The sequence below is a fragment of the Brassica napus genome, chromosome C9 (genome assembly GCF_020379485.1).
Source record: "Brassica napus cultivar Da-Ae chromosome C9, Da-Ae, whole genome shotgun sequence".
Taxonomy (NCBI): domain Eukaryota; kingdom Viridiplantae; phylum Streptophyta; class Magnoliopsida; order Brassicales; family Brassicaceae; genus Brassica; species Brassica napus.
Window position 1 is genome coordinate 35705644 of NC_063452.1, and position 23674 is coordinate 35729317.

The 23674-nt window shown below is 42.7% G+C and overlaps 3 protein-coding genes across 3 annotated transcripts; all 3 read left to right on the top strand.

The window, feature by feature from the left end:
• Nucleotides 1-201: 201 nt before the first annotated feature.
• LOC106423221 lies at nt 202-1683 on the top strand. The gene is made up of 3 exons (XM_013864009.2): nt 202-712; nt 797-861; nt 958-1683. Exons 1-3 carry the CDS (start codon nt 202-204, stop codon nt 1681-1683), a joined length of 1302 nt encoding a protein of 433 aa, XP_013719463.2.
• Nucleotides 1684-5083: 3400 nt separating this feature from the next.
• On the top strand, nt 5084-6895 carry LOC125592631. Its single transcript, XM_048767954.1, has 2 exons — nt 5084-5343; nt 5596-6895. The coding sequence occupies exons 1-2, from the start codon at nt 5084-5086 to the stop codon at nt 6893-6895; spliced, it is 1560 nt and encodes a 519-aa protein (XP_048623911.1).
• An 11682-nt stretch (nt 6896-18577) lies between these two features.
• LOC106423260 (receptor protein-tyrosine kinase CEPR1-like) lies at nt 18578-22223 on the top strand. Its single transcript, XM_022712023.2, has 2 exons — nt 18578-21397; nt 21677-22223. The coding sequence occupies exons 1-2, from the start codon at nt 18895-18897 to the stop codon at nt 22072-22074; spliced, it is 2901 nt and encodes a 966-aa protein (XP_022567744.2). The 5' UTR covers nt 18578-18894; the 3' UTR covers nt 22075-22223.
• The last annotated feature ends 1451 nt before the right edge of the window (nt 22224-23674 follow it).

Here is a 23674-nt window from a genome sequence, read left to right on the forward strand (position 1 = left end):
GAGTTTAGACCGATAAGCTGCTGCAACATTTCTTATAAAGTCATAGCAAAGATCATTGCTAATCGACTAAAGCCTATCCTCCAGCACTGTATCAGCCCCAACCAATCAGTGTTTTTAATGGGGAGAAGCCTGGGAGAAAATGTTCTACTCTCTTCTGAATTGATAAGAAATTATGAAAAAGCCACCTGCGCAAAGAGCTCGATGCTGAAAGTTGATATTAGGAAAGCATTTGATACGATATGCTGGGATTTCTTGCTGAAACTTTTGGAGGCACAAGACTTTCCACCTGTTTTCCGGGAATGGGTTAAGGAGTGTATAACATCACCAAGATTTTCCATGTCCATAAATGGAGAGCTAGCCGGCTTCTTCAAAGGAAAGAAGGGGCTGAGGCAAGGAGATTGCATATCTCCATATATGTTTATTATGGTAATGGAAGCTTTATCAAAAATTCTTGAGAAAGCTGCTGTGGAGGGCAAGATAAAGCTTCATCCTAAGTGTGAAGATCCCAGAGTTACGCACCTGCTCTTCGCTGATGACCTTCTGGTCTTCTTGGATGGGTCTCACTCCTCTTTGGCTGGAATCTCTAATGTTATGGTGGAATTTAAGAATATGTCAGGACTGGAGATGAACCCGTCGAAATCAGAGATCTTCTTCGGGGGTTACAATGATACTGAGGCTGCTACGCTAAGTGATACATCAGGCTTCAAGCTGGGTATCTTCCCTACTCGCTATCTTGGCTTGCCTTTCTAATCCGGGTAGACTAACACACTTCAGCCTTTCCTTGATAAGATAACAGGAAAGCTGCATTCTTGGACTGTGAAATACTTATCTTTTGCTGGGATAATCAGACTTGTTGCTTCAGTAATTTACGGGGTGGTTAACTTTTGGAGTGCAGTATTTGTATTGCCAAAAGCATTTTAAAAGGTTGATTCTCTTTGTGAAGCTTTCCTATGAAAGAACGATACGACATCAGCCAGAGGAGCTCAGGTGGCTTGGACAGACATATGTATGCCAAAAGAAGAGGGAGGGCTTGGCTTAAGGCATTTGGAAGATTTTGAGACAGTCTTTCGGCTTAAAAGAGTCTGGTCTTACTTCTCCGCACCAGCTTCAATTTGTGTCTCTTGGATGAGAAAACTTATCTTCCATCGAAATGGCTACTGGCAGACACCTGACTCCCCTCGGTTCTCTCCCACGATTCGGAGAATGCTGCAGTTAAAACCTATTGTCTCAGAGCTTATGAGATGTGTTGTTGGTAATGGCGAATCTGCTAGCTTCTGGTATGATCATTGGACTGAACTAGGACCTCTATTTGAAGTTGCAGGTCAAAGCGGGCCTCGCAGCTTAAGAGTTAGGGGAAATGCTTCAGTGGTGGATGCAACAGTAGATGGGTCCTGGAGGTTTCCTGCAGCCAGGTCCAACGAAATTCAGAGTATTCAGATGGAAATTACTTCACTTGATCTGCCTATGCCTTCGAATGGTCCTGACTGTTACCTATGGCGAAAAGCAGGAGGTACATTTGGGACTTCTTTCTCTTCGAAGACTACCTGGGAGTACTTAAGGGTTTCAGCTCCAGTGGTGTTTTGGAGTAAAATTATATGGTTCAAGGAAAACATTCCTAGGAACACTTTCATGGCTTGGTTGGCTCTCCTACGACGGTTGCCTACTAAGGACAGACTTCGATGATGGGGACTAAATGTCACAGATCAGTGTGTGCTCTGTTCCTCGGCAGTGGAAACGCACCATCACCTGTTCTTTGAGTGCAGCGTATCCTCTGAGCTTTGGCTGAGTTTTGCTTCTGGTATTCTACCTAACCCACCGGCTGACCTCCACGCAGCAGCAGCTTGGATAGCAGCGTCCAGGCGTACCCTATGCAGCAAACAAGTGACACTTCTTAAGCTCCTCTTTCAATCCATCATCTACATCATTTGGAGAGAAAGAAATGCCCGCATATTTACTTCAGTGTCTTCCTCTACGAGTGACCTTCATCATGCATTCGATCGACAGGTTACTTCGTGACCGGATTCTCTCAGTTCCAGCGCCACTTCCAGCCGGCCCTTCGCTCCTTCAACTGTATTTTACTTCTTATCGGTCTCCTTGAGTTTAATTTACGACTTGTGTTACGTTGTTGTTGTTTGTTTCCGTGTAATAAGTTGCTTGCAACATTGTGAAAAATTTCAAAAATGGTATAATATTAACATTTTACCAAAAAAAAAACAGCTTTCCTTTTCTGTTGATAGTTTAAAAAGTCGTTTCGTTCTTTCACCGATTTTCACTAATTGAACAAAGATAAATCGAGGATGGAACCAATCGGAAGGACGAATATATTTGGATATTTTAACCGGGTAAGGAATTGTCAATATGGACAGGAAACTTGATAGGATAGATCCAAAACCAGAAATTCTACTATGGATTCGAAAAATGGGTAAACAAAGACCTAGAAGATGATCATGAAGTAGAAGGATCATCTCGAAAGTCTGAGTTCGTAAGCGTCGCTTTTGAATGAGCTCTTTCTAGGTTATTGACAAATTAGTAAGATTGAGGTAAATAGGTTTATTGATTGATTGAGAATAAGGCTTGTTGTAAGGCTAAAATATATAGTAAAATCAAAGAGAATATTTAATTAGAAAAATAGATAAAGCCAAGCAACATAAGGAAAACTAATAATTAGATAACGATAACTATGATATGTGATTTATCCTGTCACAATACTCTTTCCTTCAAATCATACTTGTCTTCAAGTATAGAAATATGGAAATACGGAAACTTGGCAATGAAATATTGATAAAACTCCCATGTTGCTTGCTGAGGAGGGCAGCCTTTCCATTGTACCAAAACCTTTGTCACTTCTTTATTTTAACTGTTAACCATCTTCTTTTCATGAATCAGCTCAGGTACTTTGCTAGTTACCATGTTATAGAGGCAATGAAGCAGCATCGCAGTTGAGTGTGGCAGGTTAGGGTCCAACTTCTGTTTCTTCAGTGTTTTTGGTCGATAGCTGGTGAAGAAATTTTTGCAGGAAGATAAGGTATGTGAACCAGTGGTGGCTGTTGAGGTATGATGGTATTGTCGATCTCCTGTGAGTGAAGCAGTGCAATTTGCGGTTCTTGAAAGAATTGCTTATTTAATGCTTCCGGCGATGTTTTTGGAGCTGTTCGGAGTTCTTCCCCTGAGGACATGTTTCAGACCCTGAAATTTGAACTACATTCGCAGGTTCAGAAAATCCCATAAGATAGCTCCCAAAGTGGAGAGCCAATGCACACCCAGTATTAGATCACTACATCCCAATGGTAGTGTTCTTATTTCGGTTTTGAACTCATAACCCAGCATCGTTCATGTGAAATTACAGCATTTATACTGTGTAATCAAGACGCCACTTGCTAAAACAACTGACACTGGTTTGATTGGCGTCAGATAGCAACCCCATCTTTTAGCGATTTGAAGATAGAGAAAGTTATATGTGTTGCAGGGGTCGATTAATATGTGCAGTTTCCGCTTTCTGTATTGACCCATTGTTCGCATACAGTTATACATCGGAAAACCATTTAACGTGTATACAGATATAGTAGGGACTGTTGGACCCAATTTTGGCCAATACCATGATGGGCTGCGATCAAAGGCATGGGCCTTAAAGGGCCGGAACCTATAGCAAGGATACAAGCTCGAGAAGGAGTCGTCGAGGTCGCGGAAATCGCGCAACAAGAAGCTGAGATCGCGGAGCTACCACAGAGGTCTCAAAGTCAGCTTACTATAAAGGAAGAGAAATGGAAACAGAAGAGGAGACGTTGAAAACCCTAGAGAGAGAGCGACACATTCACATCGATCTTGTTGTCTTCCCACTTTTAGATTCTTTCTTTACCGATCTCATTTGTATCACTCGATCTAGTTCAATTCATTGTATTCGATCTTAGTCATCAATAAAATCCATTTTCGCCTACTGGAAACTACTTAACATCGTTGTGTTCTAAAGATATCGTTGCCTACATCATTTGTCTTCCCTAGATCAAACCCCGATCACTATCAAATACTTTGTGTAGATTTTAGGTTCTACATTTTGGCGCCGACTGTGGGGAAGATAAACGAAAAACATCTTTGCTAAGAAACCGATCTAAGTTTCCTAAGCGCGACTATGGATCCAAACCAAACCACCGGAACCACGTCATCGGGAGTCAACGACATCAATCCTATCGGATCTGACTCGGGAGCTGGAATAACCCCAACTGGGTTAACGGGAGCCAATGATGCGACCAAAACAGCTCTGACGCAACGAATCCCTCCAATCGGGATTTCGAGTCAAGATCGATCTCTTCCGATCAACCAGACGACGATCCCAGAACGAGCTGGAGCTCGAGTTTGGAACCGCCCCAGAGATAGATCATCCTCTGACGACCTAACCCGATCCCAATCCAGACCGATCTCACCGACTCCTCTAGCCCAAACCCGAGGAGAACTGACCGAACTCCGAGGAATGATGACAACTCTAATCGACGAGATTCATAGTCAAAGGATCGCCAACCAAACCATTGCTAATAGACTGGACCAAGCCGAAAGGGAGCTCACAGAGCATCGAGCTGCAAATATTCGGGAAAGAAATCAAACGCCCCTCGATCCGTTAAGGACGACGTCCAACCCCCAAAGCACTGGACTGTTCGGCAGTCCAGAGATCCCAAGCGCCCGATCCGGACGCTACGTGGGAGAAAATTCTCAACGACCCCCACCGCAGGGCATGACCTACCGAAGCTTAAGCTACACTGGACTGGACGAAATCGACACTGGACTCCAACGCCCATGAAGCACTCCGATCCAATTCCAGAACGGATCGACGGAGAGGCAGGGGGAGCCAAGAACACGAATCTCACCACCAAACCATTCTATCCCCGAGAATCGAACTCCGTCCGCGACCAGAACCTTCAATCAAATAGGGTTCGATAACCCAACGGAACAAGATCGGAGACACGATCTTCGCGGTCCCATCAATATCGACCCCCAAAGGGAAGACTTGGGAATCCCGAACGAAACTGGAACCTTCCAGAATTATATCGAAAGGAACGACGCCGAGCTCAAAAGGATACATGTGATCGTACACATGGCGACGAGCTCCGCTCCCGATATCGACATTGTCATCGAGGAAACGAGAAGGACCCCATTCACAAACAGAATCGCCAGCGTAAGACTGTATCACGTTGGGAAACTGAAATTCCCCGAATACGCCGGGAACACAGACCCAAAAGCCCATGTGCGAGCTTTCCGTCTAGCAATATCAAGAGCACACCTCACCGACAATGAAAAAGAAGCTGGATACTGCCGTTTCTTCGCCGAGAACCTCACTGGAGCCGCCCTAGAGTGGTTCGCTGGACTAGAAGAAAATTCTATCGACAACTTTACCCAGCTGGTATCTGCGTTCCTCAAACAATACTCAGTCTTCATAGAGACAAGAGTTACCGAAGCAGATCTCTGGAATCTCAAACAAGCGCCTTTCGAGCCATTAAGAGAATACATAAACAAATTCCAAGAAATTAAAGCCAAGATCTCACATCCGAACGAAGTTGTTGCCCTCGCAGTGTTAAAGAATGGCGTCTAGTTCTCATCCAAATTCAGGGAAGAATTGGTGGTACGAGCACATATCTCGTTGGACGACGCCCTACACCGAGCCTCTTATTTCGCCACTCGTGAAGAGGAAGGCGCAGCCTTGAAAGAACAGTATAGTGCGAACAAGAACAACACAACCAAAAAACCTTCTACTCCTAAAGAACCAACCACCAAAGGGCAACATTCCTACGCAATAAATAATTCGCCGCAAAAGTCTTCAACATATGACCTTAGCAAATACTGCACTTTCCATGATCGCAAGGGCCACTCGACCGAAGAATGTCGAGCCGTACTTCGCAGTCAAAACAAAAATACTAACGAAGAAGCCGAAGAAGAAGAAGAGCCAGTGACTCTGATATCCAACCGAAAGACCAAAGCCTTAACAAACAAAAGAGGCAGGGAGATCGAACATGAATCACCATGGGGGCAGAACAGCAACACAACCGATGAAATCAAGAGCCAAACCGAAGGAAAAATCCGCTTCGAGATCTCGGTAGCAATCCGCACATTGGAAAATCCCGACGAAGTCACTCCCCCTCCCTGTGTCACTCCATACAACCAAAACACAAAACCTCCTAGTGTAAAAATCTCCAACTTCAAGCGAAAGAATAAAATGACCAAAACTCGCGAGCTGTTGGAGAAACCGATTCAAAAACAAGACATAATGCAGACTCTCAATCGCAATCTGTCTAGGGGACAGAGCCACTACCAACCAGCACTGACTAAGAGGTGGAATTTTCCGGCCCACAACAAGGGCAAAAAACGGATCGACTTCATCTACGGAGGCTCCAAATTCTGCAATTCGGTCAACTCAATGAAAGCATACCAACGGAGTGCAGAAAACAACGTAGGAATTAGAGAGCCCTTGTCAGGTCCCGATCATGAAATCACCTTCAACGAAAAAAAACCGCACGACGACGCTCTTGTGATACGAATCGACGTTGGTGGCTGCGAACTATCCCGAGTAATGATCGACACCGGAAGCTCGGCCGATGTCCTCTTCTACGAGGCGTTTAAAAAAATGGGATTCACTAAAGCACTCCTAAAGCAAGAGCGAACTCCCTTCATCGGCTTCGAAGGAGAGACCGCCTATTCTCTCGGATCGATCGAGCTCGCGGTAACCGCTGGAGAAATCAGAAAAATCGTAGAATTCATCGTGATAGACCGTCCGGCCCCATTCAACGCAATCCTCGGGAGACCTTGGCTATACAGCATGAAGGCAGTCCCCTCGACATATCACCATGGCCTGAAATTTCCAACCTCAAAAGGATTCGAAACTATCAGAGGAAGCCAGAATCCGGCGTCTTAATAAATACAGTTCTTAGACATTCGAACACATCAGACTTCTCGTGTCAGAAAATCGCATAACTGCGATAGTTGACCAAAAACCAAGACCTGATCAAGTCCTCGGTCGCGACCAACTCCGCCAATAAGCACGACAAAACTAGCTAACAAAATTTTTTGTTACATCGAAACTGTCGATAGAAGTATCTACAAAAAATCGACACATGGCCCCAAAAGATCGGCCTCGCATAAAACATAAAAATGGCAACAAATAAATCGGGACCCACGATCCCTTCTTTATTAAATAAAAGAAATAATAAAGCAACAAAAGGCAGAGGAAAAAACAAAGAAAGTCCCTAAAGCTACTCTTCGATGCTGAATTCACCATCCTCAAAGTGATCACCCGAGCACTTTGCCACGTCATCCGCCGCAGAAGGGACCTTATCGAAGAAATCCTCCGGCAGATCCTCCGAAATCTGAGGCAAGTCGAGCTTCCCAACGCAGAAATCCGAAGTCGCCATCACATCGACCTCGGACCCAAGCTCGATCTCCTTCGCTCGAATCCGCAACAACTCATCCAAAGCTAGGGGATTGTTGCTCATGATCTCCTTCAAGAGATCTATATTTGCCACGACTTCTCGAAGACGAGCCTCAATATCAGTTGCAGCCTTCTACTTTTCCCATTTCTCCTTCAGAGAGACCAGCACATCCAGATAGCTATCCACCATAGTCTTTTTGGCCTCACGAGTCGCGCGGTGAAGGTCGTCAGAGAACTTATTGGCAGAAGATTCAACCTTCGCTTCCAAAAAGGAAACTTGCTCGAGGGCCGACTTCCTTTCGTTACTCACAACTCGCAGATGAGCTTCGAGCGAAGCAGCCTGATTCTCCAGATTTTCAGCGGCAGCCAGTTGAGCAGCATTGGCACGCTCCCGGTCTTGAGCCATCTTCAGACCAAGCTTTAGCTCACGAACGACCTTCTTTATTTCATAAAGTTCGCCAGAACACGGAACATCTTGCATGCGTTTTTCTAAAGTTGCCGCAAACTCGTTGTTAGCCTCCATAGCCTGAAACATGATAAATCAGTTCAGACAAAACGAACCAAAGATTCGACAAGGACCAAATTTCAAAAGGAACGACCATGGCATGGGCCACAGCCATCTTTACGTAAGCCTCACGCTCCGTCATATTACGCAAAGAGGGAAGCGGACATCCAGCAGGTTTGAAGTGTCTCACCAAATGAGCAACACTATCTGGATCTTCCGTAATAGGACAATCCTTGGAATGCGAGAACTGCCAGTGGAACGGCTTAGGAACAGCCGCTTTGCCCGAGAGACCAAGACGACTATCCGAGCCATTTGTTTTAGCCTTCTTCGGAGGACGATCACGCCCCTCCGAACCCGTTGGGCTACTCGACTTAACGCGGGCAACAGATTTTTCACCCTCAGGGTCTTTGGCCCCTTGGGTTGAAGGCCGTGAAAGTTGGGTCTCCTCACAAAGAACTTCTGAGAGCGCATCACTCACATCTCCGGATCGAATACGTTCCGCATTGGCACTACCAGTTCGAGTTCGTACCCTATCGAAATCGCGAGAGTTGGATCTTCTCGAAGTCATATTCCTTTAGTGAACAAAAACAAAAACTAAATGAGATACTATGATGAATCCTAAAACAAAGTCAAAGCTTTATAGGGATCAGAACCTCGCCATATCTCAACAACCCGAACAAAAGAATCTCGAAAGCTAAGGAGACAAGGATATTCCAAAATATTATGATTATCCATTAAAAGATTACCTAGATATCACGATCAAAGATCGTAAAAAAACCAAAAGATATTATAACAGAAAAAAATAACTAGAAACGAAATCATCGGGGACAGACGACCCCCCGACTTGATCCACAGAATCATCTGAGACTTGAGGAAGATCGAGCTCGGCGATCGACCAATCCGGCACGACGGCTAGGGCGACAAGATCCTTGCAATCTCCTTTCATTCCCTTTAAACGTGCAAGTTCCGCATCCACAGTTAGGCCCCCATCCTTAAGCTCGTTCAGGAGATCGATGTTGGCGGTCACTTCTTGTAGTCGGATCTCAGCAGACACTTCCTTCTTCTTGCTCGCCCACCTACCCTTCAAAGATTGGAGAACTTCCCGATACTTTGCAGCAATATCGCGACGAGCAATACGAGAAGCGCATCGAATGTCCCGATCTCTCTCGACCTCGAGCGCCGCAATTCTTTCACTTTGAGCAACCATCTGGGACGTGAGAGTCTCGTTCTCCAGATGAACTCCCCTCCAGTCTTCAGTCAAGGCTTCGATCTTCTTGGCATCCTTCTTCCCTTCTTGCTTGGTGGTTTCGAGCTCCTCCGAAAGCCTCTTAATCTCAGAACAAATACTCTCGATTTCCTTATCGTTCCGAGAAGCCACAACATGATCCTCCATCATCACGGCGTACTCATTAAAAGCTTCCATCACCTGAGAAGAAATGGAAATGAGCAAATACCACAAAAGAGCTTTTCAAGTAGAACGAAGGCGAGGGACGAACCTTAGAGCTCGCCACAACAACCTTGGCATAGGCTTCCCTCTCGACTGAGGAAGTGAGAGATGGGAGACGACAACCCGCGGACCTCATGCGACCAGCGAGGGAAATTAAGTCGCTTTGGGCCGCAAACGAAGAGCCATCTCCCTCAGAAACAAACCTAGGATGAGACGGACCGGTCAAGTCACCTTCCGATGACCGACGTCGCTTATGAGTCGCCGCCACGGTCTTGTCTTCTGAGCCAGGGCTCGACGAGACAGATGGTCGAGTCTCTCCTGAAACATCTTCATCGTCGGAATCGTGAATCGAGATCAAGGGAAATTTTCCGGTAAATCGGCCCCTCGATGCAAACCCAGAAGTTCAAAATGACGATCTTCTCACAAGCTCCCTAGGAAGCCGATCTGAAGACTGAGTCTGAACAGAAGGAGTCACTACGACCTCCTAGGAATGATCGGTCTCGCCTTCAGACCCCTCGGCCGAAGGAGCTCTATTTGTCCCCGCCGGCAAGGCGAGGACAGTTTGAATCCGAGTTCATTCAAAAGTAGACCAGTTCGAACGACCTCTCTAAACGGCCCTCATCAGATCGCGGATCTCATCCGACATTAGACCAGAAGGAACTAAATCAAACGAAAATAAATGAAAGTTTTAATCTTTGACTCCCCAAACAAAGAAATCATCAGCACATAGGCAAAAGGAAACTAACCGATATTCTCAGCCCAACGCCAGGGAAGCTGGGAGAAATCAAAGTCACCCATAGATGCTCGATCCATCTTGAAAACGAAAAATTGCTAGCACCACTTCTCGTCGCGATAAGGGATGTCCTCGATGATGTGGCGACCTGGGCGCGGAGACACGAGGAAAGTACCAGGGTTCTGCTTATTCCGCTTCACCAGAACGAGCTGACGAAACTCACTAAGACCAAAAGCAAGAACCTCCTCCCTGGCCTTAACCAAGAAGGCGACAAGATGCCTAAGAAAATTCGGGAGAAGCTGGGTAAGCGATAACCCAAGCTCTGCTAGGACCTCTAGTATTGGCTCCGGGATCGGGAAGGTAAGACCGCAAGAATGAAAGAAGGAAAGATGGGCTCCGTAGTAGCTTTCTCTCACGGTTTCGGGAGTCTCATTCGTACCGGCCAAATCAAGAATGACGGCACGATCGACCCCGTACGCCTTGTAAAGGTTGTCGAGATCATCAGCCTCGGTAGTCGGACGAGGGAAATTGAACGACGAGGACATCTTAAGCTCGACAAAAAGTTTTGGAGCAGAGGAAAGAAACTAGAAAGAAGAAACGAGATTGAGGCAAAAAGAAGATCCTCTACGTATATATAAGCCACCTTAACGGCTCTATCATTGCTATCGAGAAAAGCAATTATGACCTAGCCTATGCCCTAACGGCGGCTAAAGTAACCGTTACCGATTAAAATAATAATAAAAAAACGTGCCAACGAACGTTTTTTTTTGAAAACGATCATTAAAACTGGATCCGAGCGATATCGGTTATCAAACGAGAAGACCCGGATCAAAAGACAACCGCTCCTTTTCCTTTTCGATCAAATCAAAAGCGGCTGGGGGACAAATGTTGGACCCAATTTTGGCCAATACCATGATGTGCCGCGTTCAAAGGCCTGGGCCTTAAAGGGCCGGAGCCCATAGCAAGGATACAAGCTCGAGAAGGAGTCATCGAGGTCACGGAGATCGCGCAACAAGAAGCTGAGATCGTGGAGCTACCACAGAGGTCTCAAAGTCAGCTTACTATAAAGGAAGAGAAATGGAAGCAGAAGAGGAGACGTTGAAAACCCTAGAGAGAGCGACACATTCACATCGATCTTGTTGTCTTCCCACTTTTAGATTCTTTCTTTACCGATCTCATTTGTATCACTCGATCTAGTTCAATTCATTGTATTCGATCTTAGTCATCAATAAAATCCATTTTCACTTGCTGGAAACTACTTAACATCGTTGTGTTCTAAAGATATCGTTTCCTACATCATTTGTCTTCCCTAGATCAAACCCCGATCACTATCAAATACTTTGTGTAGATTTTAGGTTCTACAGGGACCTTGACATCTTGATCGCTAATGGTTGTTTCTCGTATTTGTTCTTCTAGCGTGATTTCTTCATCAAATTATGTCTGATCAGCTTCCATAAACAAGAACTCAGAACGCCAGTGCTTAATCTAATGACAAGGCGTGAATGGTTCTTCGCAAAACATACATAAACCCTTACGTTTTCTTTCATGCATCTCTTTGAATGTGAGGCATTTTTATTTGTACTTGGGAGGAGGAGTTTTGTGTTAGGTGTTGCTGGTGTGTTTGTAGCGTGTTGAGTTTTGTATGGAGGCGGTGAATTTTTCTCCTGGTAGGGGTTGAAAGAAGAGCGATGGCTTTGTAGGAGTATGATGAAGAGAGAGCTCGTGAAGTTTAGCAATTCGTGCTGCTGTAGTGACAATAGTCACGTTAAATTGTCGAACATGGAGGGCGAGGTGTTGGTTCATGCTGGTTAAGAAGATGCTCAGCGCGTGTTCCGGAGGAAGTGTGAGCCTTGTCATAGCGCAATCGAACTTTTGCAGATAGATGTCAATGGAATCATTTTCTTGTTTCAGACTAATTAAATCCGAAAGATGTTCGTCATAAAGCTCGCTGAAGCGTTCAGATATGGCGGTGACATATTCTGGCCATAGCGGGAATATGTTGTAGCGATTTGCAATGTAGGCGTTTTGCCATTGAAGAGCTTTGCCTATCATATGAAGAGAGGCGAGACGAACCTTCAATTATGGTGGTGTACTATCAATCGAGAAGAACTGTTCACAACGGTAAATCCATTCTCGAAGTACTTATCCATCAAACATCGGGATTACAATCTTTCTTAGCCATTACGAAAGACTGTTATGGAGAGGTAGTTAGGGTTTGATCGAGATTGATTTGACTTGTTTTTTCTGTACTCTACTTTCCAAGGGCGCGATCTAGTGGGTCTAGTTCATTAGATTTTTCTGCAGACGTTAGACCGGAAGATCCTTCATGTTGCATGGTAGGTGGTGGAGTATTAGCAAAATATTTTTCCATCATCGCTTTAAGCTCATCGATTTTTCCTCTTAATTCTTTTTGAATTACTTCGGTTTGCTGTGTTTGTGATGGACGAAGATCCTCTATTTGTTTGTTCATCTCGATCATCATGGTGGTTTTTCTGGTGTCCATTGCTCGGTCCTAAAAGATTTATATGCTCTGATACCACTGAGACGAGAAACTTGATAAGATATATCCCAAACTAGAAATTCTACTGATATACCATGGATTTTAACACTTTTATGCCATGGGTATATGATTTTTTTAGAGTCTATTATATGATTTTGGAGTATGTTTTAGAGTGTTTTCAAGTTCAGGTACGTTTTAGAGAACTTTGGTGATTCTAGGGCCTCTTGGGGTGCAGAACTGCACAGATGTGCCAGAAGTTTAACTATGGATGGAGAGCTTCCCACAATTGGATTTAGCCCATATTTTGATAGAAAATATAGCTTTGAGTTAGTTTTTCAAAGCCACGAGTTTAAGGTCAATCAGAATCCTATAGCAGATGTTATGCCTGTTTTACTGAAGAGTTGTTTGTCTGCCTCGCGAGAGCAAGCGGTCGAAGATATGAAGGAATGTCGATCGATGATACAGCCTTGGTGTCGATCGATGGTGATGCCAGAAGACAGACCGAGCCTATTTCATGATCGTCTTAAGCCCAGAAGTGACCACAAATTACCAGAAAGCCTTTGGATGACATAAAATCCATCCTATTTATGTGTTTTCTAAGCCATTGTTGACGGCTACGCTTTATTTTATTCATATTAATTAGGTTAGGAGAGAAAGGAAGAACTTCTTACGAGTCCTCCTGGAACCCCTTTAGGTTTGGCTTTGATATTTATTTTGATTTCCAGTTTTATATCTATTCATCTAAGATTTTTTGTGACAACTATCATGTTTGAGTAGATCTATCTGTTAGATCTAGGTTTTCTAGGGTTTTGATGTTCTTCTGAGATAGAGAATTTCTAGGGTGATAATTGAATCCTTCACTGAATTGGACTTATTACATGTGTTCTAGAGTAGCTAACTTGAACCCTGATCTTAGGATTATAGACAACTACGACAGTACGTTCCTTACCTGATAATAATTCTGCTGAGCTAGGTTGTTTGGCGCACGCGAATGCTGATTTAGTTAACCTAGTGAACATATCGATTAGGTCATTAATGCTTGTCTAAAGAAGCATCGATCGACGCTCTTACCATAGCATCGATCGAGGCTCGCTCCTTGTTCGCATGCGACAGCTGGAACATAGGACTTAGACATCTGATTAGTAAGCGCATGCGAGAGCTGATTTACTTACTTATATGAATTTGAGTTCTAGGATCAACCCTTACCATCTATAGATTGAGTTCTGATAACCTGAATAAAACCCTAGTCTAGCAACCATCCTTCCATCAAAGAACTCATCAATCAATCTATTTTAATCTTCAACTTATTTACGGCTTTATTTACTGCTTTAATACTTATTTGCCTAGCTTAATCGTGACTGTCTTCAGTCTGTTGTGTGACCACGCTCCCTGTGGATTTGATCCCTAAGTACTACAAATAAACTTCTTATTTGAAAGAGTAAAAGTCACTCCTTAGGGTAATTTGAGTGATATCAAATTTGGCGCCGTTTCCGGGGAGCATGAATTGCCATTAGACTCAATTTGTTTGATTTAGTCTAGGTTATTTTTCTATGTGTAGTTTACTTACATAAATTGTTTTTTCTTGTGTTTCATGTACATACATATCAGTACCAGGAAGCAATGGGAAGAAGTTTTTTTGGGTTCTTCAAAGAAGGATCCTACTGATTCACGCACGATCCATAAGTCTAAGAGGGCAGTCGACACCCTCCAAGCAGCGATTGGCAGCGTAGATATCCAAGTGTCGAATGACACTGTTTACCCCGTGTCAAACGACACTGTTGAGGTTCTCTGCGCTATTTTTGAAGTTGGATCGCCTAGTCCAGCTGACATAAGTATGCATCTAGATCTAAACACTGGGATAGTAGACGATCGATCCTCTGCATGGAGATGTTTCTGAGGAAAAATAAGTTCTAGAAGATGATGTGAGAAAGGTATACCAGTATCGATCGACACTACCACTTCATTGTCAATCGACACCTGTCGGTTATCTCAGCACACAGAGACAGAAACAGACAAGTCTGGGGGAAAGAAGAGGAAGAATTGGAAGAAGAGAAATATGGCCAAAAGCGGTCCTCAATTATCATTGACTCCTCACTTCTCTGATGGTGTCATCTGTTCAGGAAACATGTTGGAAGCACAAGAATTAATGCATTGGCTCTAAAAAAGGCCTATCAAGCGATGTCAAGAATGGATCTTCTAGCATAACAGTTTATGAGGATGAAGTAATGATCATTGGGAGTTTGGCAGGGGTCAACCACAGAACCGTTGTGAAGACAGAACTACCTTATGCCATTAAAGGGAAGAAGGCGAATGCTACATGGATTACCACCAGGTTTGCAAAGCAATCCCTTGATAGTTCCTGTCCTCATGCTAGTTTTTCGAAGGTTTTAACAAACCTACACGTCAAAGTGTTTGCTCAAGACAAAGTCCCTTTGTTGGGAGGTATTTGGGGTCCAAAGCGTCCATTGTGATCTTTTCAGGGTAATTATAAAACGTCACCATTCTTTTAGTAGTTCAAATGTTCTGTCTAAGCCTTTGTCTTCTTGTTGTAGGTCATGTATCAGCTCTATTACTTTAGAGACTGGATGAGTGTTGAGGCCCAGGCTGCCGGCGATGAAGAAATGGATGTGTTGAACTGTTAGTTGTTGGAAAAGAAAGACAAGTGTCTTGCCAAAGTGAAGGAGATTCGTGATCTCAAGCAGACGATCAAAACTCATTATAACACTGAAATCATGGTGGTTACAGAGGCGCCGTGTTAAGGTGGGTGAACGAAGATTTGGATGAGGAGATTCGCGGTCTAAAATCGGTAGCTGAAACGTTTTTCAATGAGATGGTTATGGCGGTTAATGGTGTCAACTATATTATAGAATTTTTAAAAAGGCAAATCTCCAAAATAGCACATTTCTAAGTTTATGTCACAAAAATAGCTATCAAAAACTAAAATGACCAAAATAGCATTTTATCGTTTGAAAAATTTAATTTTTTTTTTATTTTTCAAAATTTGAAATCTTATCCCAAAACCCCACTCCCCAACTCTAAACCCTAAAACCTAAACCCTAAACCCTAAACTCTAAACTCTAAACTCTAAACCCTAAAATCTAAACCCTAAACCCTAAACCTTAAAACCTAAATCCTAAAACTTAAACCCTAAATCCTAAAACCCACCCCTTAACTCTAAACCCTAAACCCTAAACTCCACCCCTAAACTCTAAACCCTAAACCCTAAACCCTAAACCCTAAACTCTAAATCCTAAATCCTAAACCCCACCCCTTAACTCTAAACCCTAATGTCTAAATTAATTTACCATTGGGGTATAAGTGTGTATTTATCTCTTTTGATAAAACATTAAGTGCTATTTTGGTCATTTTTATTCTTAGAGACTATATTTGTGACAAAAAAATTTTTAGTGCTATCCTAGTCATTTTCTCTTTTTTAAAATTTTGATTAAGCGTTTTAGTAGGCACTGAGTCCCTTTTGTTTACCATTTACCAATTTAGTGTTTTTTAACACTGAATATATTATATAACAATCGCTCATGGAAGGCTGTGTGCGATGTCTATCCGAGAAGAAAAAAACTGTAACTATGGAAATGGGAAAGCCCATTTGTTTTTTTTTTTTTAATTAAAACCTAAAATTTCCTTTTCATTTTATTTTGTCCCACATTGGAATTTAGAAAATCTTCCTTCATTCTCTTCTCCTATATAAGGAACTCTACCCTTTCTTTTCATTCTCATCAAGTCAAAGTAATTCTTTGCACGTGACGAGTTGTTGTTGAATTATCTGACGACCAGTCACTAGTGAATTTTTCCGGTGGAATTTCCGGAAGAGCTTCCGGCGAGCTTCCGACGGGATTTCTTGACGAGCTTCTAGCGAATTTTTCTAGTAAGTTTGTCGCCTCCTTATTTCTAGTTATATGAATATTTTAGGAAAGTTTCTAGTTTAGGAAATAAGTTATTTTAGGAAAGTTACTATTTTAGGAAAGTTTCTATTTTAGGAAAGTTTCTATTTAGAGGAAGTTACTATTTTTAGAAAGGTTCCAGTTTAGGAAAGTTTCCATTTTTAGAAACTTTATTTCCTGAGACTCTGAGCCTAAGCCGTTGATACTCGTGTTGCAGTTTGACGTCAGTTGACCATCTTTTGTTGATCATTCCAGCCAGTGACTAAGGTGAGGGTCTATTCCGTAAATCCCGTACCAGTGTAGAATTCTCTCTATCCTAGTTTAGATTTCGAATCATGATCCGTCTGTTTGAGTCTTGATTGTTTGTTAGTTCATTCACTGTAAACTGGAACTAGAGGATTCAACCGTTGATTGATTGAGTGATGTTAAGAGATGCGATATATATATGTATGTACACATAGCTACGAGTAGGGACTATGTGCGCGGGTGGGGGCTCAGAGATGTCTAGGCTAGCGACGCTACTTTGATTGTGCGGGCAGGGGTTCAGAGACGTCTGGACTTGCGATGCTACCTGTGCGGGCGTGTGGTGCAGAGACGTTTGTACCATGGACGCTACTTGAGAGGGCGGGGATACATAGACAGACTGTACTAGCGACGCTACATATTATATGAGAAGATGCGGGGTGTATGGACTAGCTATATGCTATCATCGCATTGTTTGTGTTTGTGTGATGCGCTAGGCGTTGTGTGTGTTCATGTTAGAGTTAAACTTCCATAGTGGGAGTTCTATTTACTCAAGTCAGTGGTTTGCGCGTTTAGCATCCCATACCTCACGGAGTAACTCTCCCCTGTTACTCACCCCTCTTTCTTCCCCTTGCAGGTGAACATGACGAGTAGTTGGATATGTGGACGGATTGGTGTCTTGGGATAACTGTATTTATTTCGGTTTTAATTAACTTTTCGATTTAATGTATTTGGTTTAAAATTATAAACTTGTTTATTTGGAAATTATTTGATTAAAAGGTTTGACATTTTATTCGGTTTTATAAATCGGTTTAATTTCGTATTTTTCGGTTAGTAGCACGCCGGTCTCGAGAGAGGAGGAGACGGGTGTTACAATTAAATTGTAACATCCCGGGTTGTGATATATGGAAATGTTTAAGAGAATTGATTTGGCTACCTATGTCACCAAAGTTGACTTACCTTTTCTGGAGCACATCCTGAAAGAACTCCAGAGTTAAGCGTGCTTGAGCTGGAGTAGTGGAAGGATGGGTGACCTATCGGGAAGTGATTCGCGATAGCGTGCGAGTGAGGCCAAAGCATGGAAAAAGGTCGGGTGGTGATTGCAGGGTCAGTAAACAAGACTCTAGAGCCTTGGAAAATTAACGGACCGACCGTTGGAACGGGATGAGGCCCACGGGCCGAGAGAGCGGGCGTGGGTGGCCCATAGCCGTGGGCGGTCGGGGCGTTACAAGTGGTATCAGAGCTGGTTAGCCATCTCAGTTCCGACCCGAGAGGCGTCTTGAGACCTGTCGTGGGCGCAACGAGGACGTTGCGTTCTTTGAGAGGGGGTGAATTGTAACATCCCGGGTTGTGATATATGGAAAGGTTTAAGAGAATTGATTTGGCTACTTATGTCACCAAAGTTGACTTACCTTTTCCGGAGCACATCCTGAAAGAACTCCAGAGTTAAGCGTGCTTGAGCTGGAGTAGTGGAAGGATGGGTGACCTATCCGAAAGTGATTCGCGATAGCGTGCAAATGAGGCCAAAGCATGGAAAAAAGCCAGGTGGTGATTGCAGGGTCAGTAAACAAGACTCTAGAGCCTTGGAAAATTAACGGACCGACAGATGGAACGGAATGGGGCCTACGGGCCGAGAGAGCGGGCGTGGATGGTCCATTAGCCGTGGACGGTCGGGGCGTTACAAAAACTCAAGCAAAAAAAAAATATGTCGAGACAAGAGCGAGGTTCTTGGACAGGTGATCGTGCACTCTTTAGTATCAGATTCAGTGATATTTCAACTCTTCTTTTGTGATAAAAACAAGAAATTAAAGTAAAGCTTCGGAGGTATAAAGTTGGCTACATACACCTCTACATTATTCTCCATAATAACTTAGTGGGTATAATCATAAAGCTTCTTTATCTAAAGGAAACATATCTATTCTCCCTTTCTTCAATTATATTATTTAAATCTATCTTTTTCGTAAAATCCATCTATCTGATTCTGATCGTATACAGAAAAACTTGAACCCTTCTTTCGTTTTTATAAGCTCGGATTAATTTCAGTCCTTCAACTCGTAAGCTCTTTTTATTTCCCCTCATTTATCTTCCCAGACCCAAAAGTTCTCTCTTTCTTGCGTCCTAAGTTTGCTCCTGCTGCTTACTTTAGAGCTTTTCCTGAAATGCTTTTCAGATTTTTCCCAGTTTTTGTTCTTCTCATATTTTGCTTCAACAGCAACCAATTATGGGGCTTGATGACTTCCCACCAACAATCACAATTCTTCAAGCTTATGAAAAACTCTCTTTCCAGCGATGCTTTGTCCTCTTGGAATCTTTCTGACGCCGTGACTTCTTACTACTGTAACTTCACCGGCGTAAGGTGCGACGGTCAAGGACTTGTTACCGATCTTGATCTTTCCGGTTTGTCACTCTCCGGGATTTTTCCTGATGGGATTTGCTCTTTCCTCCCAAACCTTCGTGTTCTTCGTCTCTCTCGCAACCATCTGAATAGAAGCAGCAGCTTCCTCAACGACATCCCTGACTGTTCTCTTCTTCAAGAGCTGAACATGAGCTCTCTCTATCTCACAGCCACACTCCCTGATTTCTCACCGATGAAATCTCTGAGAGTCATCGACATGTCTTGGAACCACTTCACCGGTAGCTTCCCACTTTCGATATTCAATCTCACCGATTTAGAGTATCTCAATTTTAACGAGAACCCTGAATTCGATCTCTGGACTCTACCGGATTATGTCTCCAAACTCAAGAAGCTCACACACATGCTCCTGATGACGTGTATGCTCCACGGTAACATCCCAAGATCCATAGGGGATATGATTTCCCTTGTTGATCTCGAACTAAGTGGAAATTTCCTCTCCGGCGAGATTCCAAAAGAAATCGGGAATCTTTCCAACCTAAGGCAGCTTGAGCTTTACTATAATTATCACTTAACCGGCAGTATACCTGACGAAATCGGTAATCTCAAAAATCTCACGGACTTGGATATTTCCGTTAGCAAGTTAACCGGAAGAATACCGGAATCAATATGCAGTCTTCCAAAACTCCGAGTGCTTCAGCTTTACAACAACAGCTTAACCGGTGAGGTTCCCAAGTCGCTTGGTAACTCAAGAACCTTAAAGATCTTGTCTCTCTACGACAACTACTTGACCGGTGAGCTCCCGCCAAATCTCGGGTCTTCCTCGCCTATGATCGCTCTTGATGTTTCGGAAAATCGCCTCTCTGGTCCACTTCCGAGCCAAGTTTGCAAATCCGGTAAGCTTTTGTACTTTCTTGTACTACAAAACCGGTTCTCTGGCTCGATCCCTGCGACTTATGGGAGGTGCAAGACTCTTATCCGGTTCCGTGTTGCGAGCAACCGCCTCGTGGGAACTATACCCCAAGGAGTTACGTCTCTACCTCATGTCTCGATCATCGACTTGGCTTACAACTTCTTATCGGGTCCAATACCTAATTCCATCGGAAACGCTTGGAATTTGTCAGAGCTGTTTATGCAGGGTAATAAAATCTCCGGTGTTATACCTTCCGAAATATCCCATGCCACAAATCTTGTGAAGCTTGATCTCAGCAACAATCAACTGACTGGTCCAATACCTTCAGAGATTGGAAGACTCCGACGACTAAACTTACTTGTTCTGCAAGGAAACCACCTTGATTCTTCAATCCCTGAGTCGTTCTCGAATCTGAAATCTCTCAACGTCCTTGATCTCTCAAGTAATCGTCTCACCGGAAGAATCCCTGAAGACCTTTCCGAGTTGCTCCCAACGTCAATCAATTTTTCGAGCAACCAGCTATCTGGTCCCATCCCTGCCTCGCTGATAAGAGGGGGTCTTGTAGAAAGCTTTTCAGATAACCCTAATCTCTGTGTTCCACCAAACGCTGGTTCGTCGGATTTGAATTTTAAAATGTGTCAAGTGGCTCCAAGTAAGAAGAAGTTGAGCTCGATCTGGGCAGTTCTTGTCTCAGTCTTCATTCTACTCCTCGGGGGCATCATGGTTTACTTAAGACAACGGATGAGTAAAAATAGACCAGTGATAGAGCAAGACGAGACCTTAGCATCTTCTTTCTTCTCCTACGACGTCAAGAGTTTCCACCGCATAAATTTCGACCAAAGAGAGATTCTCGAAGCTCTTGTGGACAAGAACATCGTGGGTCACGGTGGTTCGGGTACTGTCTATAGGGTACAGCTGAAATCCGGAGAAGTACTTGCGGTGAAGAAACTATGGAGCCAAAGCAGCAAAGACTCGGCTTCAGAAGACACATTGCATTTGAACAAGGGGTTGAAAACCGAAGTTGAGACGCTCGGGAGCATTCGCCATAAGAACATCGTCAAGCTCTTCAGCTATTTCTCAAGTTTGGATTGTAGTCTTTTGGTGTATGAGTACATGCCAAATGGTAACTTATGGGACGCTCTTCACAAAGGCTTTGTTCATCTAGAATGGTCTACTCGTCATAAGATCGCAGTTGGTGTCGCTCAGGGATTGGCTTATCTTCACCATGACCTCTCGCCGCCAATCATTCATCGCGACATCAAATCCACAAACATCTTATTAGATGTAAACTATCAGCCTAAAGTCGCAGACTTTGGCATTGCAAAGGTGTTGCAGGCTAGAGGAAAAGATTCAACCACAACCGTTATCGCTGGCACTTACGGTTACTTGGCCCCAGGTGATATCTAATACCTCTAGAAACCTTATTTCTTGACACTTTGCAATCCTTTTGAAAAAAACGGAAACATAAAAATTAGATCATGGCATATTATTGTAACTTGGAGAAAAAACTATTTATAAGAAGTTTTTGATTCATGATAATTAAAAAAAAAAACTAGAGAAAATATTCTCTTGTTTATAACTAATATAAACAGTTCCTTAAAATTCAAGTGATCGTGTTTTTTTTTAGTACAAGTTTTTCTTCAGCTTTTTGACGATATGCATTTGCTAATGGCAGAATATGCGTACTCCTCCAAAGCAACGATCAAATGCGACGTGTACAGTTTCGGGGTGATGCTAATGGAGCTTATAACGGGGAAGAAACCTGTAGACTCGTGTTTCGGAGAGAACAAGAACATAGTGAATTGGGTGTCAACAAAGATTGACACGAAAGAAGGATTGATTGAGACACTAGACAAGAGATTATCGGAATCATCAAAAACCGACATGATCAATGCCTTGCGTGTGGCTATCCGTTGTACGAGCAGAACTCCCACAATCCGCCCTTCCATGAACGAAGTCGTCCAGCTTCTGATTGATGCAGCGCCTCAAGAGGGACTTGACATGGCCTCTAAATCCAGAACCAAAATTAAGGATGCAATATTATCTGATAATCCTACTCAAACGAGACTTTAGTCATGCTTTCTTGATGAAGAGGTGTAGCAACAATTCCTATAACTTCTAAACAAACCCCAGTATTTATCATAGATAAAATTGCCTATATTATCCTTCTATGTATTTAACAAATATCCTTAAAAGACTTTGGGTTATTTCCTGTTTTGCTTCTCCGATCTGAAATCATTTTAGGCAAGAACCAATGGAATTTTGTCAGAAAAAAAGTTATGGAAGAGCATCAAACAATAACTTAAGAGCTGCTTCAACATAACGCATAGCATCTACATATGTGCATGTAGACCTACCAAAGAATCACAATAATTCACAAGCTCCTTTTGTATTTACTGTGGACTTTAAATTCGTCATTCCTTTATTCATAAGTGAGTGGAACTTCTTTTTCCATTGCATGGCATTTAAGTAGATGCTTGAATTTTATTTCATTTTAACTTTTAAAGGAAATCTTATAATATCCAGGCTATATATTCGTCAGTATGATCCAAATACGTACGTAAATAATCGACAAGTACAATCGTTATAATATTTGACTCGATAAGTAACAACCTTATGTTAAACCGATATCAAATTGTATTTTCACTGTTTAGGATTTTATGCATCTCCCACATCTCTCAATATATAGATTGTATGCATCTACTACATATCTCTCATTAAATAAGTAACATTCCATTCGATCAACCCATTTTGTAAGCTTTTAAATTAAATTCACCGGTCTATTCTAAATTAGGCCAGCTTAATAACCAAAAATACACTACAAAAAAATATGTATTTCCCAACTACCCAATTAGTAGGTAATCACTCGCAACGCAAATGTTTACGACTGAACATGATGGTTGCAAATTAACGCATCGCAACACTAATGTTTAGGACTGCTCTGCGAGTACAGTACATAGTACGTAATCAGTCACAGTTAAGTCGTAAAATGTTGCGACTATTTTGTGAGTACACTTACGACTAGGATGCAATTTTACTTCAGTCGTTTTAGGGTCACGGAAATGCATCGCAAAGCAGTCGTAAGTTACCGATCGAAAAATTAGTCATGAAAGTGTAGTCGGAAATCAGTAGTAAAATGGTAGTTGGAAACATTCGTAAAACCGTAGTCGTAAATTGGTCGTAAATGTACAATATGGTGACTATTTAATGACTGATTAACGAATACACAACAATTCTAATTTTTTCGGTTTAGATTTTATTTTGCTTGATTTCGGGTTTGAATGATTTTACTGTTTTTAAACGATTGTAAATAAGAAATAGAAAGTGTTTGATACAAAAGAACTCCTATTATAACACCAAAACATAATAAGTTTTCTGTACAAGAGAAGGAACTAAGATTTTTTATTTAAAAAAGGAACCTAATTATCATCCTGGAACCTAATCATCAGATTGGTTAGCTGTAATGCCTTCAAGGAATCTTGGATCTATTGCAGTCAAAAACTTCAAAAACTTCTCCAGCAAAGAGAGTTTTTTTATCTTTTATCCTGCTTTGCGTTATAAGCAGCCTGCTGCTCATTACAAGCATCTTGCTCCTCGATATTGCGGTGAGCGTCAGCTAGCTGCTTTGGCAGGTCCAGGATTATAGAAGAGGATGATGCACTGTAAGTACGCT

Coding starts and splice junctions, on each gene's coding strand:
- LOC106423221 (XM_013864009.2), top strand. CDS start 202: ATGCTGAAAGTTGATATTAGGAAAGCATTTGATACGATATGCTGGGAT. Junction 713..796: donor TACATCAGGCTTCAAGCTGG/GTATCTTCCCTA, acceptor ATAAGATAACAG/GAAAGCTGCATTCTTGGACT. Junction 862..957: donor TAATCAGACTTGTTGCTTCA/GTAATTTACGGG, acceptor TTCCTATGAAAG/AACGATACGACATCAGCCAG.
- LOC125592631 (XM_048767954.1), top strand. CDS start 5,084: ATGGCGACGAGCTCCGCTCCCGATATCGACATTGTCATCGAGGAAACG. Junction 5,344..5,595: donor ACTGGAGCCGCCCTAGAGTG/GTTCGCTGGACT, acceptor ATCCAAATTCAG/GGAAGAATTGGTGGTACGAG.
- LOC106423260 (XM_022712023.2), top strand. CDS start 18,895: ATGCTTTTCAGATTTTTCCCAGTTTTTGTTCTTCTCATATTTTGCTTC. Junction 21,398..21,676: donor TTACGGTTACTTGGCCCCAG/GTGATATCTAAT, acceptor TGCTAATGGCAG/AATATGCGTACTCCTCCAAA.